Source organism: Lissotriton helveticus, chromosome 11 (genome assembly GCF_964261635.1).
Source record: "Lissotriton helveticus chromosome 11, aLisHel1.1, whole genome shotgun sequence".
In the NCBI taxonomy this organism is placed as follows: domain Eukaryota; kingdom Metazoa; phylum Chordata; class Amphibia; order Caudata; family Salamandridae; genus Lissotriton; species Lissotriton helveticus.
Window position 1 is genome coordinate 714755599 of NC_136072.1, and position 20591 is coordinate 714776189.

At 40.3% G+C, this 20591-nt stretch overlaps 1 protein-coding gene across 1 annotated transcript in view; it reads right to left on the reverse strand.

The window, feature by feature from the left end:
* Positions 1–1482: 1482 nt before the first annotated feature.
* The window catches only part of STC1 (stanniocalcin 1), a 47919-nt gene continuing 28810 nt past the window's right edge, over positions 1483–20591 (reverse strand). Inside the window, exons 3-4 of the mRNA XM_078666583.1 lie at positions 17915–18126; positions 1483–4540 (exon numbers count right to left, since the gene is read on the reverse strand). Of these exons, the coding sequence (XP_078522709.1) occupies positions 4276–4540; positions 17915–18126 (477 nt within the window). The 3' untranslated portion in view covers positions 1483–4275. The remainder of the gene's footprint in view (positions 4541–17914; positions 18127–20591) is intronic.

Below are 20591 nucleotides of genomic sequence, written 5' to 3' on the forward strand. Positions count from 1 at the left end.
ATTCCAAGGGCAGCAAAAATGTCGTGCCCTGTTTCGATTATTTAGCAGCATTAAATGAAGTTAAAGGCTTTTTGGTAAAAACATATATTGCTAAAGATTGCAAAAACAAATAAACCTGGTACAAACTGTTTTTCAAAGCTGTGGTTCCAACCGACGTCTGAAAATCAAGCATCACCCTGCAAGCATATGGGATCAGTTTCAAAAATCCCATCCTAAAATATAATCAAAGATCTCCAATTCAGCACAGGTTATATCCTGCTCACCAATGATACACCTGTCCCCCACCTAAACCAGACACTAGTTGATTTTGCTTCAAGGCCTGGAAACCGAACTTCCACTCAAACACAATGTATATTCACTCAATGAAGAAAAATGTGTTTGAGGTTAAATGCACTCGCACGACCAAAATTACCCAATGGCAAAGACAGGCCATTTGTGGATCGTCTAATCACTGTGCCTGTTCAACTAACTGGACCCCTTCATCTGATATTTGCTCTATTTCCAAACCTAATTTATTTAACTTGCAGAGAGATCCCGGAAACCTATCTTTCAGCCCACCACCATGGCTTCCTTTCAGCACCCCCGCCCCCCTTAACCCCACAAAGTTAGCAGATTTCTTTTTCAGGTGCAGTAGATACCTCTGTTGCCCCCTCTGCACATGACTGAAGAGCCACCCCTTCCTTTCCCCCAGCTCATTTTTACAGTAAAATATAGGCTTCCATTGCTTGCTTATTTCATGGCCTAGTTTTTGATTATCAGCCGGTCCTAAACTTGCTTCCCTTTTCAGGTGGAACATATTCTTCATCCAGTGGCGGCAAAAGCAGTCTCACTAAAGGTAAAATAGAATGATAAATACTCTAAGTTATTATCATTTTATTTTTTTCCTTGTTGTGGCAGCATTGCGGCTGGGACGGAGTGTGGCGGGGCTGCTCTGCTGACAGAGCAGGGGAGGAGAGCAGTGGTTTGAACTCCCTAAAGTGCGCATGAACGTTTTGCCATACCTCTGGGGCCAGCTAAACATTCATGCGCACTTTGCATGTTTACCATGAAGGCATAACATGCCCAGCCTCCCATTCTCTGGCTGAGCACCGATCCACACCGCTCAGACCAATCACAATGCTGCACTGCAGCATAGTGATTGGCTATCGGGAGGCTGGGAGCCAGGAGCATCCTGCTTCCTGCCCTGGAAGTGGGGAAGAGGACCTAGAGGAGGCGACAGGGGTGGCAGCGGCAGATAGGTAAGTGTATTTTTTTTATATCATTCCCTGCTCCCCCCATCCACGCCCTCGCCCCAAACACCTTCAAATACCAGCCGCCACTTCCTTTGTCTCCAGGCAACAACCCGGTGCCCGCTAACTCAGGCACCTATCCTGTCCCATCATGCACTATACTGACATTTTCAAGTAACTAACACTGTGAAAAACACTCCATGACTAAATGCTTTACAGTCATGCAGTCTTAACACTGTGGTCGCTGTTGAGGTGTTTGTTTTTGTTTTTTAACTTTTGCTTGCATTGTTGAAAGTAACTAGGACATTTGCCAACACTGCTATACCGCAGTCAGGAAATGATGAAGATTAGCTTTTTCTGAAAATAATTTTTTTTGTCTCGTGTTTATTACTGTTTGAAATATATCATATTTGCCTCCTGTCACTGGCTAGTGCTACATTATTTTGCCAGAATAGGTTGCAAGTACACTATCGACACTTGACCTAGAATAAAGGTCTGTATTTTTAATGCTCACTGTTTTGCAGGCACATCAATGCAAGTACATGACTTTTACCCTGCAGTTTAAGAAACCATTTATAAAAGAAAGAAAGAAAAACTGCACTGGGCTGGACCTAAACCCAAACAGGAAACACTGTGCTCGCTAATAATACCTACAGCTGTTGGCAGGTACTGGGTAATACACATAAGGCCTTTAAAATTCACACAACAGTCAGCACAGTTTTGCAGACATACAGGCAACAGCAGCTGAACCCCTTACCCTCTAAATGTATTAGTAATTGTATTTCCCAGAAGAATATCGCAAGATGTTCCACATCTCCACAAAAGCGAAACAAAGGACAGGTTATGCAAATACTCTACTACAAAGTGCCATTAACCATGAAATTCTACGCAACACCATCCCCAAAAGCCCTTTTAAATTAGTGTGCACAAAAAAGTAAAAGCAAAATAGAGAACTAAGGAGATAATAGCAAAAAGTCATTGAACACATCCCACTACATTTTCTCACCCCACAAAAAAAAGAAAATAGGTAAAGCATCAAACGGCTGAAGAGTTCTATCTTGCAGCATTTTGACATTTGTTACAGTACAGCGACAGGCAACTTTGTGCAGCGCATGCGAGGCATGACGTCAAGATATCCATTCTACAGTACATGGGCAGATCTCTGTGGAAGAGTCTTCTTATATAGAAAGGCCACAAGGAGGAAGATGTGCTTTACAATGCAGATATATGGAGCCATATACAAAAGTAAATCTGATCAGCGAAATACATACTCCCCACCTTGCGTGCAGGGGCTCCTTGCATTCTATTTACATTAATAGAATGAAATGTTCATGACACTTTGAGGAACTAGACCCATTCCCTCCACACATTTTTGAAGTCCTTTCAATAAGTACCTTAACATAACTTTATGTAAGACGGATCATGGCAGATAACCAAACTTTAGCCTGTTGAAAAGATACATCAGAGGGCATCAATTTACACAAGCTATGCATCTACCCAGGATCAACCTTATCTCCCATGTTAGCCTTTGGCCTGCATGGACCAACATGTATCCAACTACAGTTTCTTCTCAGGAACATCCAGTTTCTTTGTATAGTATAAACTGCATACTAGTTGTGATAATGAATCCTCTCCAACCTAGGAAAGGTAAACTATATTTGCAGCAGGGAGGAGGCAGATGTGAGGGGATGTTTTAGATATTTGACTGTTTGCTACAGTCTATCATAATCAGGGAGTAATAATGGGACCAAGAACGCCAAAAGGAAAGGTGTGTCACGTAGCAACGAGAACACATCCTACGCATGTATTACCTTCTACGCATTCTAAGGGTGCTTAGCAAGCAGTCCTCTCATTTTCATGTTTGTAGAAAAATTGGAAGATTTGTGAAGACCTTTAAGCGGTGTAGTGGGGTTGGCTGGATTCCCCACATTCTTTTGGGTCTAAAAAAAGGACCACATTTTAATACTTTTGAAGGGAGACACATGATATACACAATAATTAGGCAGAACCATAATGGTTTAAGTTACCCTGGCATCTGCTGTCCATTAAGTTAGAGGACTTCATCTGCAATGCCAATTCTACTCAGCTCAAGCAAACTGACACCATGGACTACTCGATGATAATTTACGAGGAAGCTTTTGGTGGTATCAGGCAAGCACCCACATTTGCTTGTGTTATGATAATTTGGGACAAGATGGTCATATGCTTGCAGCAAGCCATGGGAAATACTGTGCTCTCTCTCTTCGAGTATGACCACTGAAAAGAGGGAATATACGTTTTACAAAAAATAAACTGAACATTACAATGGAGGCACTTTCCATGGTTAGCTTAGACTTGCAGATAGGAATGTTTGGTCAATAAGTGCTATACATTTTCTGTCAGCTATTATGCTGTCAAAAGGTGAAACTAACTTGCTCTTGAAGACAGAGTGCTGAGAACAGAGCTATAAACACCAACACATTCCAAAGATATGGGCCCAAGATTTGAGTGGCATCTTTCACCAGTATTGCATTACAAGAAGAAGGGTAGATTCAGACCTCTACAGTCTTTGTGAGAAGTTAAAGGACCTGGGTTCACTTCAGACAGATCTTATTTTATAAGGTCTAGCACAGTGGTAAAAGGGATTTTTTTCGTTTGCAAAGGACATGTAGGAATTTGGAGAGGGGGGGTGATTATAGCTACAAATTCTGCATGGATGGCAAATGCAGGAACTGAACTAAGGATCCTATGAAATCCATTGTTTTTCCTTGAACTATTTGCGAGGAAACGAAAATTGACTTCTCAGAGAGCATTTGTGAACTGGTGCATCCCTTGCAGAAAGTACATCATGAGAGCAAGGATGCCTATTGCCATGCATTTATTCTAATGGGAATTGTGAATGGAGTCGATTAAAATGTAAAGGTTAACTAAAATGCATCCTACTTAAAAACATAATTAATTGCAATTTAAATTGAGTGATTTTTCCCCTTCAGCTGAGGAGGTTTCTACTTTGGTGAGAACACAACTTGCACCATATTCTGAGCCCTTCTCTCCCTCCCCCTCATAATTAGACACCCTCAGAGGAAGTACGCTTCATGTTGGATGGTCCTTCAGGCCTGAGATTTCGGAAGTAGACCTTCAGCTTCTGGTGCTCTGTAGGACGTCTTCTGTTAAAGTCGCCACGAACATGCACTTGGGAGCAGTGATTGCTTTGGAGCAGGTGGAAGAGACTCGCCATATTTGGCCCAATTTTCTCCAACAAGCTGTCTTTAATGGCACCAACCATTTCATCGTCACACTCCAAAAGACTTTTCAGAAGCTTATTGTAATATCTGTGGACACCGGAAACATTGGAACATTAGGACAGAATAACTAACTGGAAACAGAAGAAAATGCACCATCAAAGATAGCTGTACCCCCCCCCCCTCCAACACACTCCTTCATTGCCACTCAATCCAGCATTGCTGGTCACATTATGTCAGGTAGCAAGGCAAGTATAATAATAACAAACAAATAAAAGTCCCTAACAAACATTTTATTTGTTAACTATAAGCGCCCCAGTTAATGACATAGCATAGTCCAGGAAAAGGGGGAGGATAAAACCACAATCAGGGGCCTAATCATTCCAAGGAATTTCTCGCTTAGTTTCAGATTATCCAAGTGATATATTGAGAGAGTCTTTCCAACTTTGATAGTGCCTCCCCTTCATTTTGTGCAACCTGCCGCTAATACCAAATAATATAAACACATACAAATTGGCACAAGAGCAATTGCTAAAGAGCACTGCGTTACAGAAATTTAAATATATCTATATTTTTTTCCCTGAAAAAAAAACAAAGGTTATAGGGACGTTATAGTTAGGCTCAGATTTCACACATACAAAACCATAGAAATTCAGCAGTTATAGTTACCTGAACCCAAGACAGCATGGTAGATATGAGTTATAAAACCACCTGCCATTGTCAACAGTGCAACAAGAGTCTAGGTAGAGTCAGTTTTGGCATATTGAAGAAACTGATCCCTTCTCACATTTAAAGACTCTGCTGCGTCAGGTAGAGTAATAAACCAGCCCGATGGGTATTTGCAAACTAGGGTGATACAGCCTCCCTCAGCCCATCCAGGTGGTTATGGCCATGGTTCGAGCTATTTGTGGGAAGCGCCAGATGTGCCACACATCCAGTGGATACGGTGCCCCACGGAGCACCATTTGTACCACCGGTTCAGAGAGCCTGCACATCAGTGTCAAGATTGCAGAATTGTTCCCGGCATTCTGCTGCCACACAGCAGAAGGGACCCCAGATCTTTGCCTACAGTAGTACCAACCAATAGGCTTCTCCCCAATTGGGTTCATCCTCAAACCAGGTAAGGAGGCATGTTTCAATTCAATGCAGCAGATTCGGAGCCAAGTTTGTAAAGAGATATCATGGTCAAATTTCTTAGATTATATGAAAATATCTCGCCACAATGTGAAACTGCCATTCAGGAGCAGTTTCTAATCGCGCTATGGTCAATAGGAGTGAGGAGTCGATATTCTACATGAGAAATGATCAGCACCACAGCGACTTCTTTTAGTTCTTTTTAGAAATTAACTTAGATTGCTGTGCATTGTCATAGCTAGACTATGGACCATTTAACTATGGATTTAAGGTGAGCACCCAAATTCAGTTTGTTTTTTATCTGGGATGAGGCCATGTGAGTGGCCTTGTGTTAATTCAGTATGAAAGCCAGCCTCGTATGTATGGATCTGCCATGACTTTACAGCGTCAATGTTAGAGTCAGAACTATGATGAACTAAGATTTGTTCTGTTTTAGTTCTTTGCTCATCTAGTATTTGAAACGTGTAAACCAATTATTACAGAAGATGATTGAGATATGTTGATAAATGACCCTATGCATGTGCCATCCATAAAGGTGGAAAGATAAGTTGAGTGAATTTAATAATTTTCCAATGGGCTCCAAAAATCAGATGGAATAGGATGAAGCGCTCATACTATTTTTGAGTGACACCAAACAGCAAGACGAGAAAGTGAAAGACTGTTACTAATTAGGAAACTGGGCAGCATTCTAAAAAGCTTGGTTGGCATGATTAACACTAGGATTCCAATGGCAAATCATGGGTCTAAGCTGTAAAGTATGATGCTGCTGATAGGTACTGTAGCCTTCGCTTAGCTAGCACTATATCTAGCATCATTCAATATATTGATCAAAGCTATGAAAAGACTGTTTGTTTAGATATAGATCGGTTCAGCTCTTCAACCACTCCGTGAGCTATCCAAGAGACAGGAGAAACTGATTTTATACATTAAATAATTTTCTTTCTGCAATTTAGTTATCTTTATTAGAAACCTCACTTTCGTGTTATTAGATTAGTGTATAGCTTTTTGCTGAGGTATTTGACATTTTGAAAAGGTAAGACAGAGGTTCTTTCGCTACTTTAGTTAACAAAACTGGTGTATATATTTAAGATGTGCAAAAGAACAATATTTTATTACCAGATAGCATTAAGGTCATAATGTCCAAGACCAAGAAACAGTGTAGTTCAACTTGGTGTGTTAAGGAATCCACAATCCTGATGGTCAAAGAATCAAAGGGACATTTATTTATATTCCTGACCCGCTGTAGATCAGGATTTGAGTCAAGATTGGGGATGGATTAATTAACTGCAATCGATAAGCAGATCTGAACATGAATTGATCAATTTAAATAGGATTGCCAAGATCTTAGAGTTCAGGAGTCAAAATGATGAGGTCATGACTGGCTACTATATTGTGTGTTTTTAATAGTTGTAGAATTAGGTTATTTTCAGCTCGGAATGGGGAGTTATTTCAATTAAAGTGGAAGCAGCAGTAAGTATGCTTTAGATGATAGTCTTCATTTGGCTCTATATTTAATCAACTTCTCTAAAAAGGTTTGGTTGTATCCACCTGCATAATTTAGACAACTGCTGATAGAACAAGTGCTTGTGGATTTGATGCTAAGATGTTCTTTTTAAAAGAATTGATAAGGCGGTATTGACAGTTCTCCATTGATATGACCACTGTATGTTACATCATAATATCTCTACATTGATTTTCTGTCCTTCTGCAGAATAGTAAAGCCCTGAGTGATCATTAGGCAGAGATAAGAGCGAAATGAATATGCCTTTTTACTTATATATAAGTTTTTCTAGCACAACTAGACTAAATTAAGATACAAGATGTTTTTTTTTTTTTTAAATGTGGGGGGGGGATAGGGTTAGAGAAAAAACCCAGCACTAAATTGCTTATCACATCGTTCTTTGATGCATGAACAAAATACGGGATATAAAATATTTACAATTTCCTAAGCTAGTACAGTAAAATGAGAAGTGTTAACCAAGAGCATAGGATATTCATAAAGGCACAAATACTGAAAATTGGAACATGCATACGCAAAATGTTGGAACAATTTCAAATCACTTCACTCATTAACCCCTTCTACGCTCATGACGAGCTCAGCTCGTCATGGGCGTAACCTGCGCTAAGCGGATGACGAGCTGAGCTCGTCACGTAACGCGGGTTTTTTTAAATCGCAGCGCGCAGCGGGAAAACTGCTAGCGCGCATGCGGTTAACAGTAAACCATTGCCTTATTTTTTAAGGAAATATAGAAGGAATTTGTTCTGGTGAAAGAGCAATGAAATTCCAGACTTTGGAATACTGTCTGAAAAAGTCTGCTTTAATGTTCATGATTTCCTGAAGGGTGGGGTTTCCACTAGAAGGATGTCAACAATTCAAAGATCATGAACCTCAAGATGCTCAGTTTGCAGGATAGGTTGTATACATAATACAGGCTAATTTGCAGAGTCTCTGACTTCTCTGGGACTCCATTTGAGAGCAATTAAGATTGGAGAGATTGTTTATTGGTCGCTGCTTTTACCGATGAATGCAGGGGTATTCATCAATAAGGTGTTTGCTTGCACAATGCTTGGGCGCCAAAGTGATTTCATCACTGTTCTAAAGCCTTCTGCTGGAATAATGGATTTAATCCACAGAAAAGTCAGATCTCTATAAAAGCTCCCGTAGCTAGGGCATGAGGATTGTGTGGCAGGCTATAATGTGTATGCAGGTTAAAATAAAACGATCTTAGACCAAACAAAATCCATATTTATCACTGGATGGCTTTAAGAGGAGTACATGTATTGCTTCAAGCCATGATTGCAGCGTTGTGGAAGAGTAAGGAGATAGGGAGGAATTAAAAGGACCTCAGTTTCATCAGATTTCCTTTTGACATTAAATTGAGTTATCAACTGAAAGTCTCCCCAATGTTTCAGTGAGAAAAAGCATGTCTTGCTCATGTTCTGCGATCAGAGTAGTCTTGGCTGATGCATCTTCTATTCCTGTAAGTAGGATTCAGTTTATTTCTACACATCTTGGATATGCAAGCAGTGTCATCATTCTATTGGGGGATAGATTATTTGGCATTCTTCAATCCTCAATTTGCTATATTTGCAGTGTATTACCACAGATTATATTTGGGTGATCCTTATAAGGGATCGCAATTTCCTAATTATACATGAAGCTGTACAGATATACAGGCCGGGAGTAACAAAAGCAGGATTGCAGAGTATCACTGAAGAGGGCTTTTGAGTATTCAGGTCAGGCTTCTATGCCCTAGAATCTATTGAAACAAGGCTAAAATGATCACATCTCCTTCACTCATCTCTGCACTGGCTTCCAGGCGAATGGAGTTTAAAGCTGCTTCATATATTTCGCAAGGCTTGTTACAATGTGATCCTAATATTGGTGTCAAAAATTCCAAACTTTTCAAGATCCACTAATACTTTTTTTTCTTGGGGGATGGCTACGGAGGACCACACCTCCGTGTAGCCTCAGGTGACCCGCGATCCCGCTATCCTGCCCTCAGTAATGGAGGTAGCTACCTGTCTCTGGCGTGATCTATCCAATGTGGGCTGCTGAACGCAAGAGGTTTTACACTGCTTCCATATGGTGGAAATGCACTGAAGATTTGCGCTCCTGCTCCTCAGACCTGGGTCGACTTTTAGAGGAATTATTGACGGGCTGCTGTGATTAGACGGACTGGTACCGGCTTCGGATGGCAAAAGTGAACAGCTGCGGAGTCCGCGCCGCACCGCTTAAGCAGAGTGGAGCAGGCAGGCGGGCGGCACGAGTGACTTGATTCGGACTGAGAGAGGTTCATTCGCTCTTGCTTCTAGGTGACCACCCACAGGTATGCGGATTTAAAAGTAACAGGCGGAAGGCGCTTGCTGCAAAGTCATCAAAGAAATGAAACACGCCGCAGGTGTAATGGAGCCCCGAATTTGAATTGGGGTCAAGTATCTTGAGGCTGCCAAGGAGGTGAGGAGGTGTGGAGGAGAGGGAGGAAAGGGGGACTGAGGAGGATCAGAGACCTAGAGCTACGCTTGTGGAAATTGAGTTAAAGTGGAGCAAAAATAAAAAAGATAAGAAAGACATTTGGGGGCAAGACAATTCAGAATCGTTCTACAGCTTGCATAATAAGGAGTGAGAGGAGAGGGGAAATGGGTAAACCGCAGAAAGAGGGTAAAGCTGCCAGCAAGCCCAGCAAAGCCGATATTGCAGCCCGCCTTAAGGCAAAAACTCACCAAGCCTTGGCAAAAATAGCTGCGCTTTGGGCTGCCAAGGAAAAGGATGGGGGGAATAATTCCGCCTGTATGGGCCCGGACACCACCCTGGAAAGCTCAGAAGACGAGCTTTCTCCCACCCCTCCTCCTTCGGTACCCTTACAAAGTGGGGGCATTTCGACACAGTGATATCAGAGGTCCACCAGGCTAAGGCTAAGCCAGAATCACTAGAAACGGCGGCGGCAACTTTAGCAGGTCCAGTGAAAGATGGTCAGAGGAAAGGCACAAAAGAAATAAAGGAATTTCCCCTGTTTACAAAGAGAACTACCCCAAAATCTTTGAATCCTCATGCCTCCTCCTCAACTTCTGCCTCAGTCTCCAAGCCACCGAGTGCTTCATCAGATATAGAAGTGGTCTCAACCAGATTGGGGGCTCCAATAGACTATGGAACAACACAACAAACTCCTGAAATGAGTGGGTCAGGAGCCCTGCAACAGCAAATGGACCAAAAATCAGTACAAGCTCAAGCACAAGAACAAACCCCGGCAGCATCCTGCACATTTCCCTTGAGCATAATAGAGAATTAAATATTGAGGATAAATTCCTTTCCTTTGCAGGAGGTGCCTAACAAAGGTTGTGAGAGCACGATAGAGACTCCGGCAAATCCGGCACCAATACGGCCTCACATAGCTTCAACGACTGCTATCTTAAGCAAGAGTACAAGAGAAGTAATATCTGAGGTCCCATTGGCCCCTTCGATTCCTTTGGTTCAGATAGATCCTAAAGCAGGAACCTCAAGTGTAGATATGGATACTCTGTTCACTGATGTCTGTCAAAGCTCCGAGACCAATACAACGTATCAGCTAGACATCAGGGATATGCTGAACTTAATCTTAGAGGAAATGCGCAAAATGAAAAATACACAACAAATAGAGATTGCTGCCCTGCACTCAAGATTGGGGAAAATTGAAGAGTCAATGGCTGGGTTTCCGAATAGTTTGCACGATGCGGAAGCTAGAATCTCTGTATTGGAGGATCAAATGACCATGGAATAAGCTAAGGAGGCGGCAAAAAAGAAAATCTTTCTTGAGGCCAAATTGGAGGAACTTGAAAATCACTCCCGTAGGACAAACCTCAGGATCATAGGGGTTCCCAAAGATATAGAAGGAACCCAACCAATCAAGTGGGTGAACTCATTCATCAAACAGAATGTACACTCGGAATTTGAGGGCGACCTTACAATCACAAGAGCTCACCGAGTCCCCGCTCAACACTTCCCCATCTCTACCATTCCCAGAACTATTCTGCTGAACATCGCAGATTTCAGGATTAAGGAGAGAATTCTATCAAAGGCGTTCCAGCAGAGACAGTTTCCGGAGACAGAGACTAGTAAATGCAGTATATTTTCCGACATGACTGCCGTTGCTGCCCGGAGGAGAAAATAATTTGACAAAATTCTTCATTTATTTAAAGCCCATGGTGCTCAAGCATCAATTGTGCAGCAGTCGAAACTCAGAGTTTTAGTGAAAAGGAATTTTTGTTCATGTTTTCAGCATTAGAAGAAGCACAAGCCCTTCAGAAAGATCTCAGTAGGATCTAGTAGTTGATTAATCATATATGGATCGACGTTCCAATGGCAATATACTTCGCCCCCATGTAGGTTGGTCCAGATGCCTATTAGATTGGTTTTAGCGTACTACTGGGGATCCAAATTCTGATGGAGAGGTTCATTATGATTATGTAGACTGATTATATGACGAGGGATTGCCTGCCAGATCTACATTTGGTAAACACAGCCTTTCTACTCTGAACACATGTTGAGCGGGTCACGTAACTGATTGATTAATGGTGAAAATGTTGCGGGGGGTTCGGGGATCAGCGGGGACACTCCGGATGTAATTTCATGACACTCATTAGGTTAGATGGGGGGGTCGGAGTGTGGATAGCATGGCTGCAAGGGGTTTTTCCACATCTCGAGGGGGTGGGTTGTTTTCTTTTTGGTGGGGGGGTTGCACAGCAGAAAAAAAAAGAGCAGGAGCAGAAGGTTCAGGAAGATTGGAAAAATATACTGAGAATAGTTAATTATGGAAACTAGTAAATGCAAGATCATGTCAGCCAATGTAAACGGAATATTGAATAAAAAGAAGTATGGCGCGCTTATTAAATTACTGTCTTCTGTAAATCCCCATGTTCTTTTTCTCCTGGAGAGACATCTGAGATCTAATTCTCCAAAACTTTTTTTACCTAAAGTTTTTTCAAAAGTGTTTTTTGCATCCTCTGGTTTTGCAGTCAGAGGTGTAGCAATTTATTTCTCAAGGAAACTTCCCTGGGAAATATTACAAGTCCATAGGGATATACATGGGAGGTGAATATGGGTGATAGCTAAATTACAGGGGAGGATGTTTAATTTTATAAACTATTATGGTCCCATTTCAGATGATACAGGACCCTTGGTGCAAATATATGATTTATTGATAGGAGCTTCTGGGCAGGTTATTTTGGGTGGACAGGTTATTTTGGGTGGGGATTTTAATTTTATACAAGACACTAGAAAGGATACCTTAAATAAAAGTAAAAAACAATTAAAACCAAACACAAAAAAAATATTGGGAGCTATTATAAAAGAATACCAACTGTTGGATTAATGGAGCAAAATGAATTTAGATAAAGAATTTTATACTTGCTGTTCACACCGTTTTTGAACGGTATCTCAAATAGATTTTTTTCTTAACTCCAGATCCCTCCAGATTAAAGAAGCTGGTATAGGATGTAATCCTTTTTCAGACCATGCATATGTGGGGATGGAAGTAATACTCTGGGGAGAAAGTAGGGAACGTCCCAGATGGCAGCTGGACCGTCTCCTTCTGCAAAATGAGGAGTGGGTTAAAGAATTTAGAGAATGGATTCTGGAATTTTTCCAGATTAATCAGAATACCACTACCCCATTCTCGGTCTGGGGAGGGTTCAAGGCAGCAGCCCGTGGTCGGATAATAGCTTACACGGTGGCCCAGTTCGGTAAACCGAGGGGTAAGATAGCTCAATTACAAGCAGAATTGGATCAGGAATATGCCCTTCAACTCTAGTATGAACAGGCAAGAATAGCATTGAAAGAATTTTTTATCTTAGAAGAAGTATGTAACTTGCAATTATTTCAACAGAGGGTTTATGAGTAAAGCCAGTTAATTGGCAAATTCTTGGCAAATACCACCAGGAAAAAGCAAGAATCAGCTATAATATCAAAAATCTTAGATCCCCTGACTGGTTTAGAAGTAGTTGATAGTAGCGACATCTCTCAAACTTTCATGGACCATTTTCGCCAGTTGTACTCCACTGAGCATTGTTTTGGAGGAGGAGTTAATTCAGGAATATTTTATAAATATGAATGTTCCAAAACTCTCAGAGAATAGGATTGGCGGGCAGAATGGCTTCCCAATCGATTTTTATAAAGTCTTCTTGAAAGAACTTACTATTCCTTTTAGAAAGTTATTTAATTTTGCCAGAGAAGGGGGCTCAGTTCCAGTTGCTTTTAAAGAAGCAATAATTGTTTCTTTTGTTAAAAAAGATACAAATCTGGAGGACGTGAATTCATGTAGGCCTATCAGCCTATTGAATTCAGACTATAAACTTATGATGAAGGGATGGGCGGAGCAATTTATACAGGCCGCTCAGGAGGTATTACTCAGGGATCAAACAGGCTTTATAGCGGGTAGATCAATGGCAACTAACACCCAGTTCTTAATACACGCCCTGGATTATATCAATACAAATTCGATTCCGGCAAGCATTGTAATGGTCAACGCAGAAAAAGCCTTTGACCTAGTGAACTGGAAAACCCTGCTTTCTACCTTGGGGCGGTTTGGGTTTCCCCGCACAAGTGGTGGACATGCTGCGCAATATCTACCAGGGGGCTGAAGCCAAGATTATAGTAAATGCAAATTGTGCGGGAACCATTAAAATGAATCACGGGACCAGGCAGGGTTGCCAAATTTCACCCTTACTTTTTACCTTATTTTATTGAACCTTTGGTTTTAAAGATACGGAACAATGCTGCTATTCTGTCTCCGATCCCTGATATGGCTAAACTCACATTATTTGCAAATGACATTATTTTATATTTAACTGCAGATAGAGGGAATTTAGATAGAGTTCTGAGGGAGTTCGCAGAGTTTGAAAAAAATAGGCGGGTACAAAATTAACGCAAATAAAACAGAGGTTCTCGCCCTTAATGCTGATCTTTTCCGCCCTGTCTAAAACAACAAGCGATAAAAGCTGCCCCGATCAGGTATCTCGGGATATATGTTTCTGCACAGGTTCATCAATTATTTGAGAATGAAGAATAAGATTAAGAAGCTATTGGAGCAATGGACATTACTTCCGTTATCGATAGTGGGCAGAATATCGTTAATTAAAATGTCTATACTTCCCGTTCCTAATATTCTTGTTTTCGAATGTCCTAATCAAAGTTAACAAGTCATATTTTAGGGAAATTGATACCATATTTAGGCAATTTATTTATGTAAGAAAGCCCCACGGGTCAAATTGAATGTGCTACAGCTACCGATAGATCAAGGGGGCCTAGCAGTGCCGCATGTAGGAACATATTATGAGGCAGCTTTTTCGCATCTAGATTCTGGCTTGATAGGATCAGATTTTACTAGTGACAGCTTCTTTTTAGATAAAATGTTACAAGAAATTGGATCACTAACTCCAGTATTTTTAAAAACTTCAAAACTTACAAAAAAAACACGGTATACAACTTTAAAAGACTACCTTTTTAGACTCCAGTCCTTTTAAAGAAGAGCGAGCTCATCGCGTCTCCAATACTTAAAAATTAGAGAATGTGCCAGTCTTGGTCTCCAGCTAAAATCAAGGCATATAAATATTTGGGAAGGTTGTAGATTACCTGAGCTAAGGCATTTTATAATACAAAATAGGCCGATCTCCTGGCATGAAGTATTAGCCATCGGAAGCCGACCTTTCTGGAGTATCTACGTATTGTCTCTTTTCTGAAAAAATATAGTGGTATACTGGATTCCCCCGATCCTCTGGTGGTAGCCCTCTTTGGGGTAAATATAAAAGGGGTAAGAAACTGGTATAGGCTGTTGCATATATCAGGACAAGCCCCGTTTATAAACAATCACTTAGAGAAAATAACTCGGGAGACTGCATGTAGGCTGTCTGGAAAGGAGTGGGAGACAGTCTGCCACTTAGGTAGTAAATCACTACGTGCGGCCAACTATAAAAGGGTGGCTTTTTTATCGCGATGGCTCGCTTATTTAACTACGGCTATTATAAGTAAAAGATTCCCGGGAGTAGAGAACAAGTGTTTCCGATGCCAAACAGATGAGGAATGCGGGTGGCACCACACTTTTTTCTCATGTCTAGGCTTAAGGATTTTCTGGGAGACATTTTTCAGATATCGAGCAAGCAATCGGAAAAAAAAATCCGTTTGAGGCCGAAGTTGCCTTATTCGGAATCTGTAGAGGGGATATAATTCAATCCGAACCCGAAAAAGCTTTTATATGTATTGCGAGCTTGGTAGCTCGCTCCCCAATTCTACAAAATTGGAAATCCAGGGAGGCCCCTTCCCATCTGAAATGGCTTAACTAAATGAAAAGGACCCGAAAATTTGAGAAAGCCTACGTGGGGAGGGTAGAAGCCACTACATTTTTTTTAAAGAAGTTGGAAGTTTTTTAATTATTTAGAGAAGATTAAAGGGGGATCATAATACTGGAAGTGGCAAACTAATGTAGCAGCTTTTTATTAGGATATATTCAAATTTGTTATCAAATTCCATTCCTCAGGGGTATTAGTTGTATCTAGGCCATGTGCTTGTTAGCAGCTATGAAGGAAGTGGTCAATAATAGAGCACTAGCACTTTAGAAATACCACACTTTAGGTGTAGTAGGAACTTTTTTTCGGTACTATTTTTAAAGATAAATGGCATTTTGCACTTTGTTTCATGAATGACTATAGGACTAGTTGATTCAGCTTTTAATAAATTTGCACTTTGCACGTTTGCACTTTATATGGTGAATGAATGTAGGTCTAGTTTTTTGGATAACTATAGGATTAGCTGTTTATAAATGTACACTTTGTACTTTATATGTCGAATGTATGTAGGTCTAGTTGTATTTGCACTTTATTGATCTTCCACTATAGGCATATCAGGAAACTTCTTTTTTTTCCTTTCTCATTGCTGCTATGAAAATTTTAACTCTGCTTTTTTTTGGAATGATTATAATATTTGCTGCATAAGTTAAGAAGCTGTCTAACTGTTTTTCAAGTATACAATGTTTTATGAACCCTATGCTCTGCTCAATAATTTTTTTTTTTTAAATCCACTAATCTAATATGGCTAGTAGTCAGCAAAACCAACTGACTAATTACTTACGTCAGCAGTCTTTTACCCACCCTTTCCCTGCAACTGAAAGCAAAAGGACCACCTACTATTTCACAAAACGTGTAAACTCGGTTTTTTTTGTACTGTAGTTCAGTCTTTTATTTATGTTAGTAAGAAACCATGAAGAGATTAATATATATCTATATATATATATATATATATATATATATATATATATATATATATATATATAAATAAATAAATGTTAGTGTTGTGTTCTATACAGACTATCATAGAAATGTAACGCTACAGTGTTTACTGAGTGACAAAAGGTATACGGAAGGGCAGGCTAAATAAGCCAGATACTCAATAACTGCATGGATATTTACAGAGGCAAAACGCAGCCACAGATGCAATATATAGTTGCTTCTTACAGCTTGAAACAAGTTCTGCCTGAAAAGCAGATTGGAATTAATTCTGCACTTGTCTGGGTAGGATTCCTTCAGACATCAGTGGCTGCCGATTATCACTTTAATGCATACACTCATGGGTCAAGTGAAATTAAGCCAAAGTGTATTTATTTATGATTTGACAACATTCCTCAATTGATAAGGGCTAGACAAGGCCTATTGCAGTATAGCTAGAGCAGCACCATGAAAAGCACAAATACAATTTCTACTACAAATCAAAGTGAGGATCAATGAATTCCAAATGAGCCCGGGAAGGAGGAGGACGCCGTGCAGTTCAGCTACCATTTATAGAGTGGACCGCTAATGTGTCAAAAAAGCCCCACTAAGATGAACCAATGAGGAAAAGGAAATAAACACAAGCAATTTCGTTTTTACCATAAAGAGCAAGTGGTTGACGAAACAAGCAGAAGGTAGCTCCCAGAGGCATCCTCCCAACCTCATATAAGATCAAGAAAAGGTGGACCGGATTGAAGCGTGTCCCCCATTTTTCCTAAAACAAGTGACGCCTCATCAAAGGTGTTTTTACAAGAAAAAACGAAAAAAGGGATGAATAATGTGAGTGGATGAAAAAAGTGCTCAGCCACACTATAAGAAATACAACCAGGAAAAAAGAACCTGGATTAGATTTGAACTGCGAACGAGTCCTTGAAGAAGGTGCAGAATAAAGAGGCACCGAAACGCCGCGTCGACACTTTTCGTTCCCATGACAAACTTCTTTTTAAAAAAATGTTTTATTGTAAAGATGATGATATAATATTTGTGTAATACATTGCTATAATAGCAACCTTTTAAGTATGATGTATGTTTTTGTTTAAAAATCTTACGATAAGTTGGGCATTTACCCTGTACATGTTATTATTTATTTTTAATCTGTTTTGCAATAAATGATTGATCAATATTTTTATAAATACCACTGTTTCATGTCATTGTTGATACTTTCAGGCACCATATGCATAAAGGTGTAAATTTGGTAACTGGTGTAACACTGCAACCCCTTGCGCCGTTATTTAATGCCCTCATGAATGGTATAAGAATACTATTTGTGTCGTAGTGAACCCAGGAGAAGGTACTCTGTTTTTTTATAGATCAATGAATTCTCCATTATAAATATATATATAGCAAAAAGTCCCCTTTACTGCAGAAATTAATCGAAGCCCCTATTTAGGTTTCACATACGAAAAAGTTCTAAACACTAGCCCAAATAATGTTTATAAAGGGAACTGCTACCAAGTAGTAGCCTATCCTCAATGGGCGCTTTACCGCCAGGATGGTCACTGATAGATCCCATCCGGAGGAGTTGAAAGTATGAGTTACCTGTTTGAGAAGTGATGAGGCAGCTGCACCACTTCGGTTATTGCTTCCGGGTTACGTTTGGCAATGCTGCATATGTCCAACTTGCTGTAACATTCCTCTTGGACCTCAGAAATAACTCTTTGGAATGTGGAGCATCTTCGAATTGCTAGGAAAACTTTAGACGTAACTCCATTGGCAATACACTTCAAGCTTTCTTTAACAAACGCCTTTCCCTGTAAAATGAGCACATGTCAACCAACAAACGTAAATACCTTCTAAACATTTTATAGAATTAAATGAGACGACTATCGAAAAAACGAATTGTTACGTATCTTGGAGCCCGACAAGAATAACAAACATTATACAAATGTGCCATATATGATGATGGAATTTGGTCTTCGAGCCAATATGGCAAGCCTATCATGCTAAAACTATTCTGTTCAAGCAGAAAGGCAGGTTTTGCCCCATGGCTGATAAAAGCAGGAAGGGGTGCTAGTGCAGATTCCATTGTACCCAGAATCTCTGGAGCATTAGCAGATCTAGATTCTCACAGCTTGAGCCAAAAACACGAAGGCCCTCATGTTGAATGCCCCAAAAGTTGGGTCAAGTGTTTCCCAAACCCATAGTTACCGATACCTAGCTCCACATTTAGTGATAGACTGTCACCCAGAGAGGTCATCTTCTCTTAACAGCCACACTCTCGATGTGAAGGTTGAGATCTGTGGTTCTCATTATTCCTATGGGGACGGTTACTTCTGTTACCAGCACCCATGGCATTAGGAGGTGACTTCGAACAAAGGCCCAAGAGTCCAGCTATGTAGGTTGCTTCTGCTACAACAGGGGCATTTTCACAGTTTCAGTGGTAAAATCTTTCCTGCTTGGGCCTCGCGTCAAAGCTACAGTTCATGGGTTATTTTTAATTGCGTAAAAGGATTAAGACTTCGGAATAATTAGAATTTCATGTAGATTCTCCCCCCATGATATATCAAGAAGCATACAGGATGTCTAAACGTCACACCAGATAGCCGCATCTAGCTTACAAACTCAAAACTAGATGCAGAGTTCAACTGTTGTGGGTAGTCCAGTCAAGCTACACAAAGGGTCCACAATCAGAGTCATGGGCGTGAAAGTGTTTAGAGAGGAGAGAGGGTGGAAAGTGAGAGATTTCCCGAAGAGACAAAGGCAGAAGGCTGATGTGAGCATTTTTTCCTGGGCTGCTTTTGGTTCCTCAGTACAGCCCAGCCTATAGTAAAAGTCAATATTTAACAAGTTTACAGTTTGCAAAAACTGTAGAAAGCATGGACCAAGATGTCCCCAAAGAACTCCTAAAGCTCAGAAATTTTCCAGCAAAATACTAAAGAAATGCTATTTAAACGTAGGCTAAAGTGTTGGATTATTGATGAAGTGATGGGACAAATCAGTATATACATATGCTTCAGTCAGAAGAATGGCTAACTACATAGTTCAAAGTGAGAATAACAAAAATACTAACATTTACAGCACCGACTTCATTGATGAAAACCTTGCCAGTCAAATAAGCCTGAGCGTGGCGTAGAATCGAATAGCGATTTGTGTCACTTTGACCTGCATCTCACCACCTCTGACGGCTATGTTTAATTATCACTTACGATAAGACATCCTCACAGCTTAATCTACTCAAATGTTCAGTAAAGCAATGGCCAAAACGTACTTGTATAGTCACATAGATTCACAAGGATTGGCTGCAAAGTCAACATTACGACTTTTCACAAATAAGGTAAGGATTACTTGACACTGTGCATCTTTCACATTCCAACTCATGAATTATATGCCTTTGAATCATCCACCATGAGATGAAAAGTTCTAAAAAGGGTCTTTGTGCTACATATGCCCTGGAGTTCTGTTGCCATCTTATTTTTCAGAAATGGCCTACCATACAGAGATGGTCATATATGGCAAAAACATTTGACTACGCAGTTGCATCTAGGTGACCTCTTCCATAACTCTTAAAGATCTTTCAAACCCATGGAAAATATTTCTGGCCTAGCCTTTCAGGCTGGACAGCTCCTTTTCAATTAGGAACTGAACAAGGATAGGTCCTCCCCGATCCCCCATCTATAACACAGAAGTGTTGAATGCTATGCACTTCACAGAGAAACCTTTATAGCTCCAGTAGACATCATCCAAATGCAGTGTCAGTGAAAGCCAATCACATTTTACTGCAAATTTCAATGGATTTGTTACTATTACAGCTTCAACTAAGAAGGATATCTTTAAGATGCACTAACTAAAGAGAATCCATCACTACAAAGGCCATTAACAGATTGGAGTACATCGTATGCTCCTTTATATTGAGGCAGTATAATGGAGCAGCACACAATTTTAAAGTAATGCCCATGAGTGTAGTTGTAGGAGAGTCATCAACCACTACCATTCTACCTATAGAATATCAAAAGATATCTTGGATCAAATCTAGACAGTACGGCAAAATGTAATGTGTTATTAGGGCTGAAGTATGTGTATGGGCTCTTAACTATCAAGCTTCTAAAAGTGATCATATAAACTAGACCACCTAAAATTTTCCCAGAATGACACAATTAGACGGTTAGTAAATAAATCCCATTTGACATGTAACCTAACAACTTCAACAGAAAATGGTCCATCTCAAGACGATTAAATTAGCATGATGCTAATCATATTACCAGAATTATTGGACCAT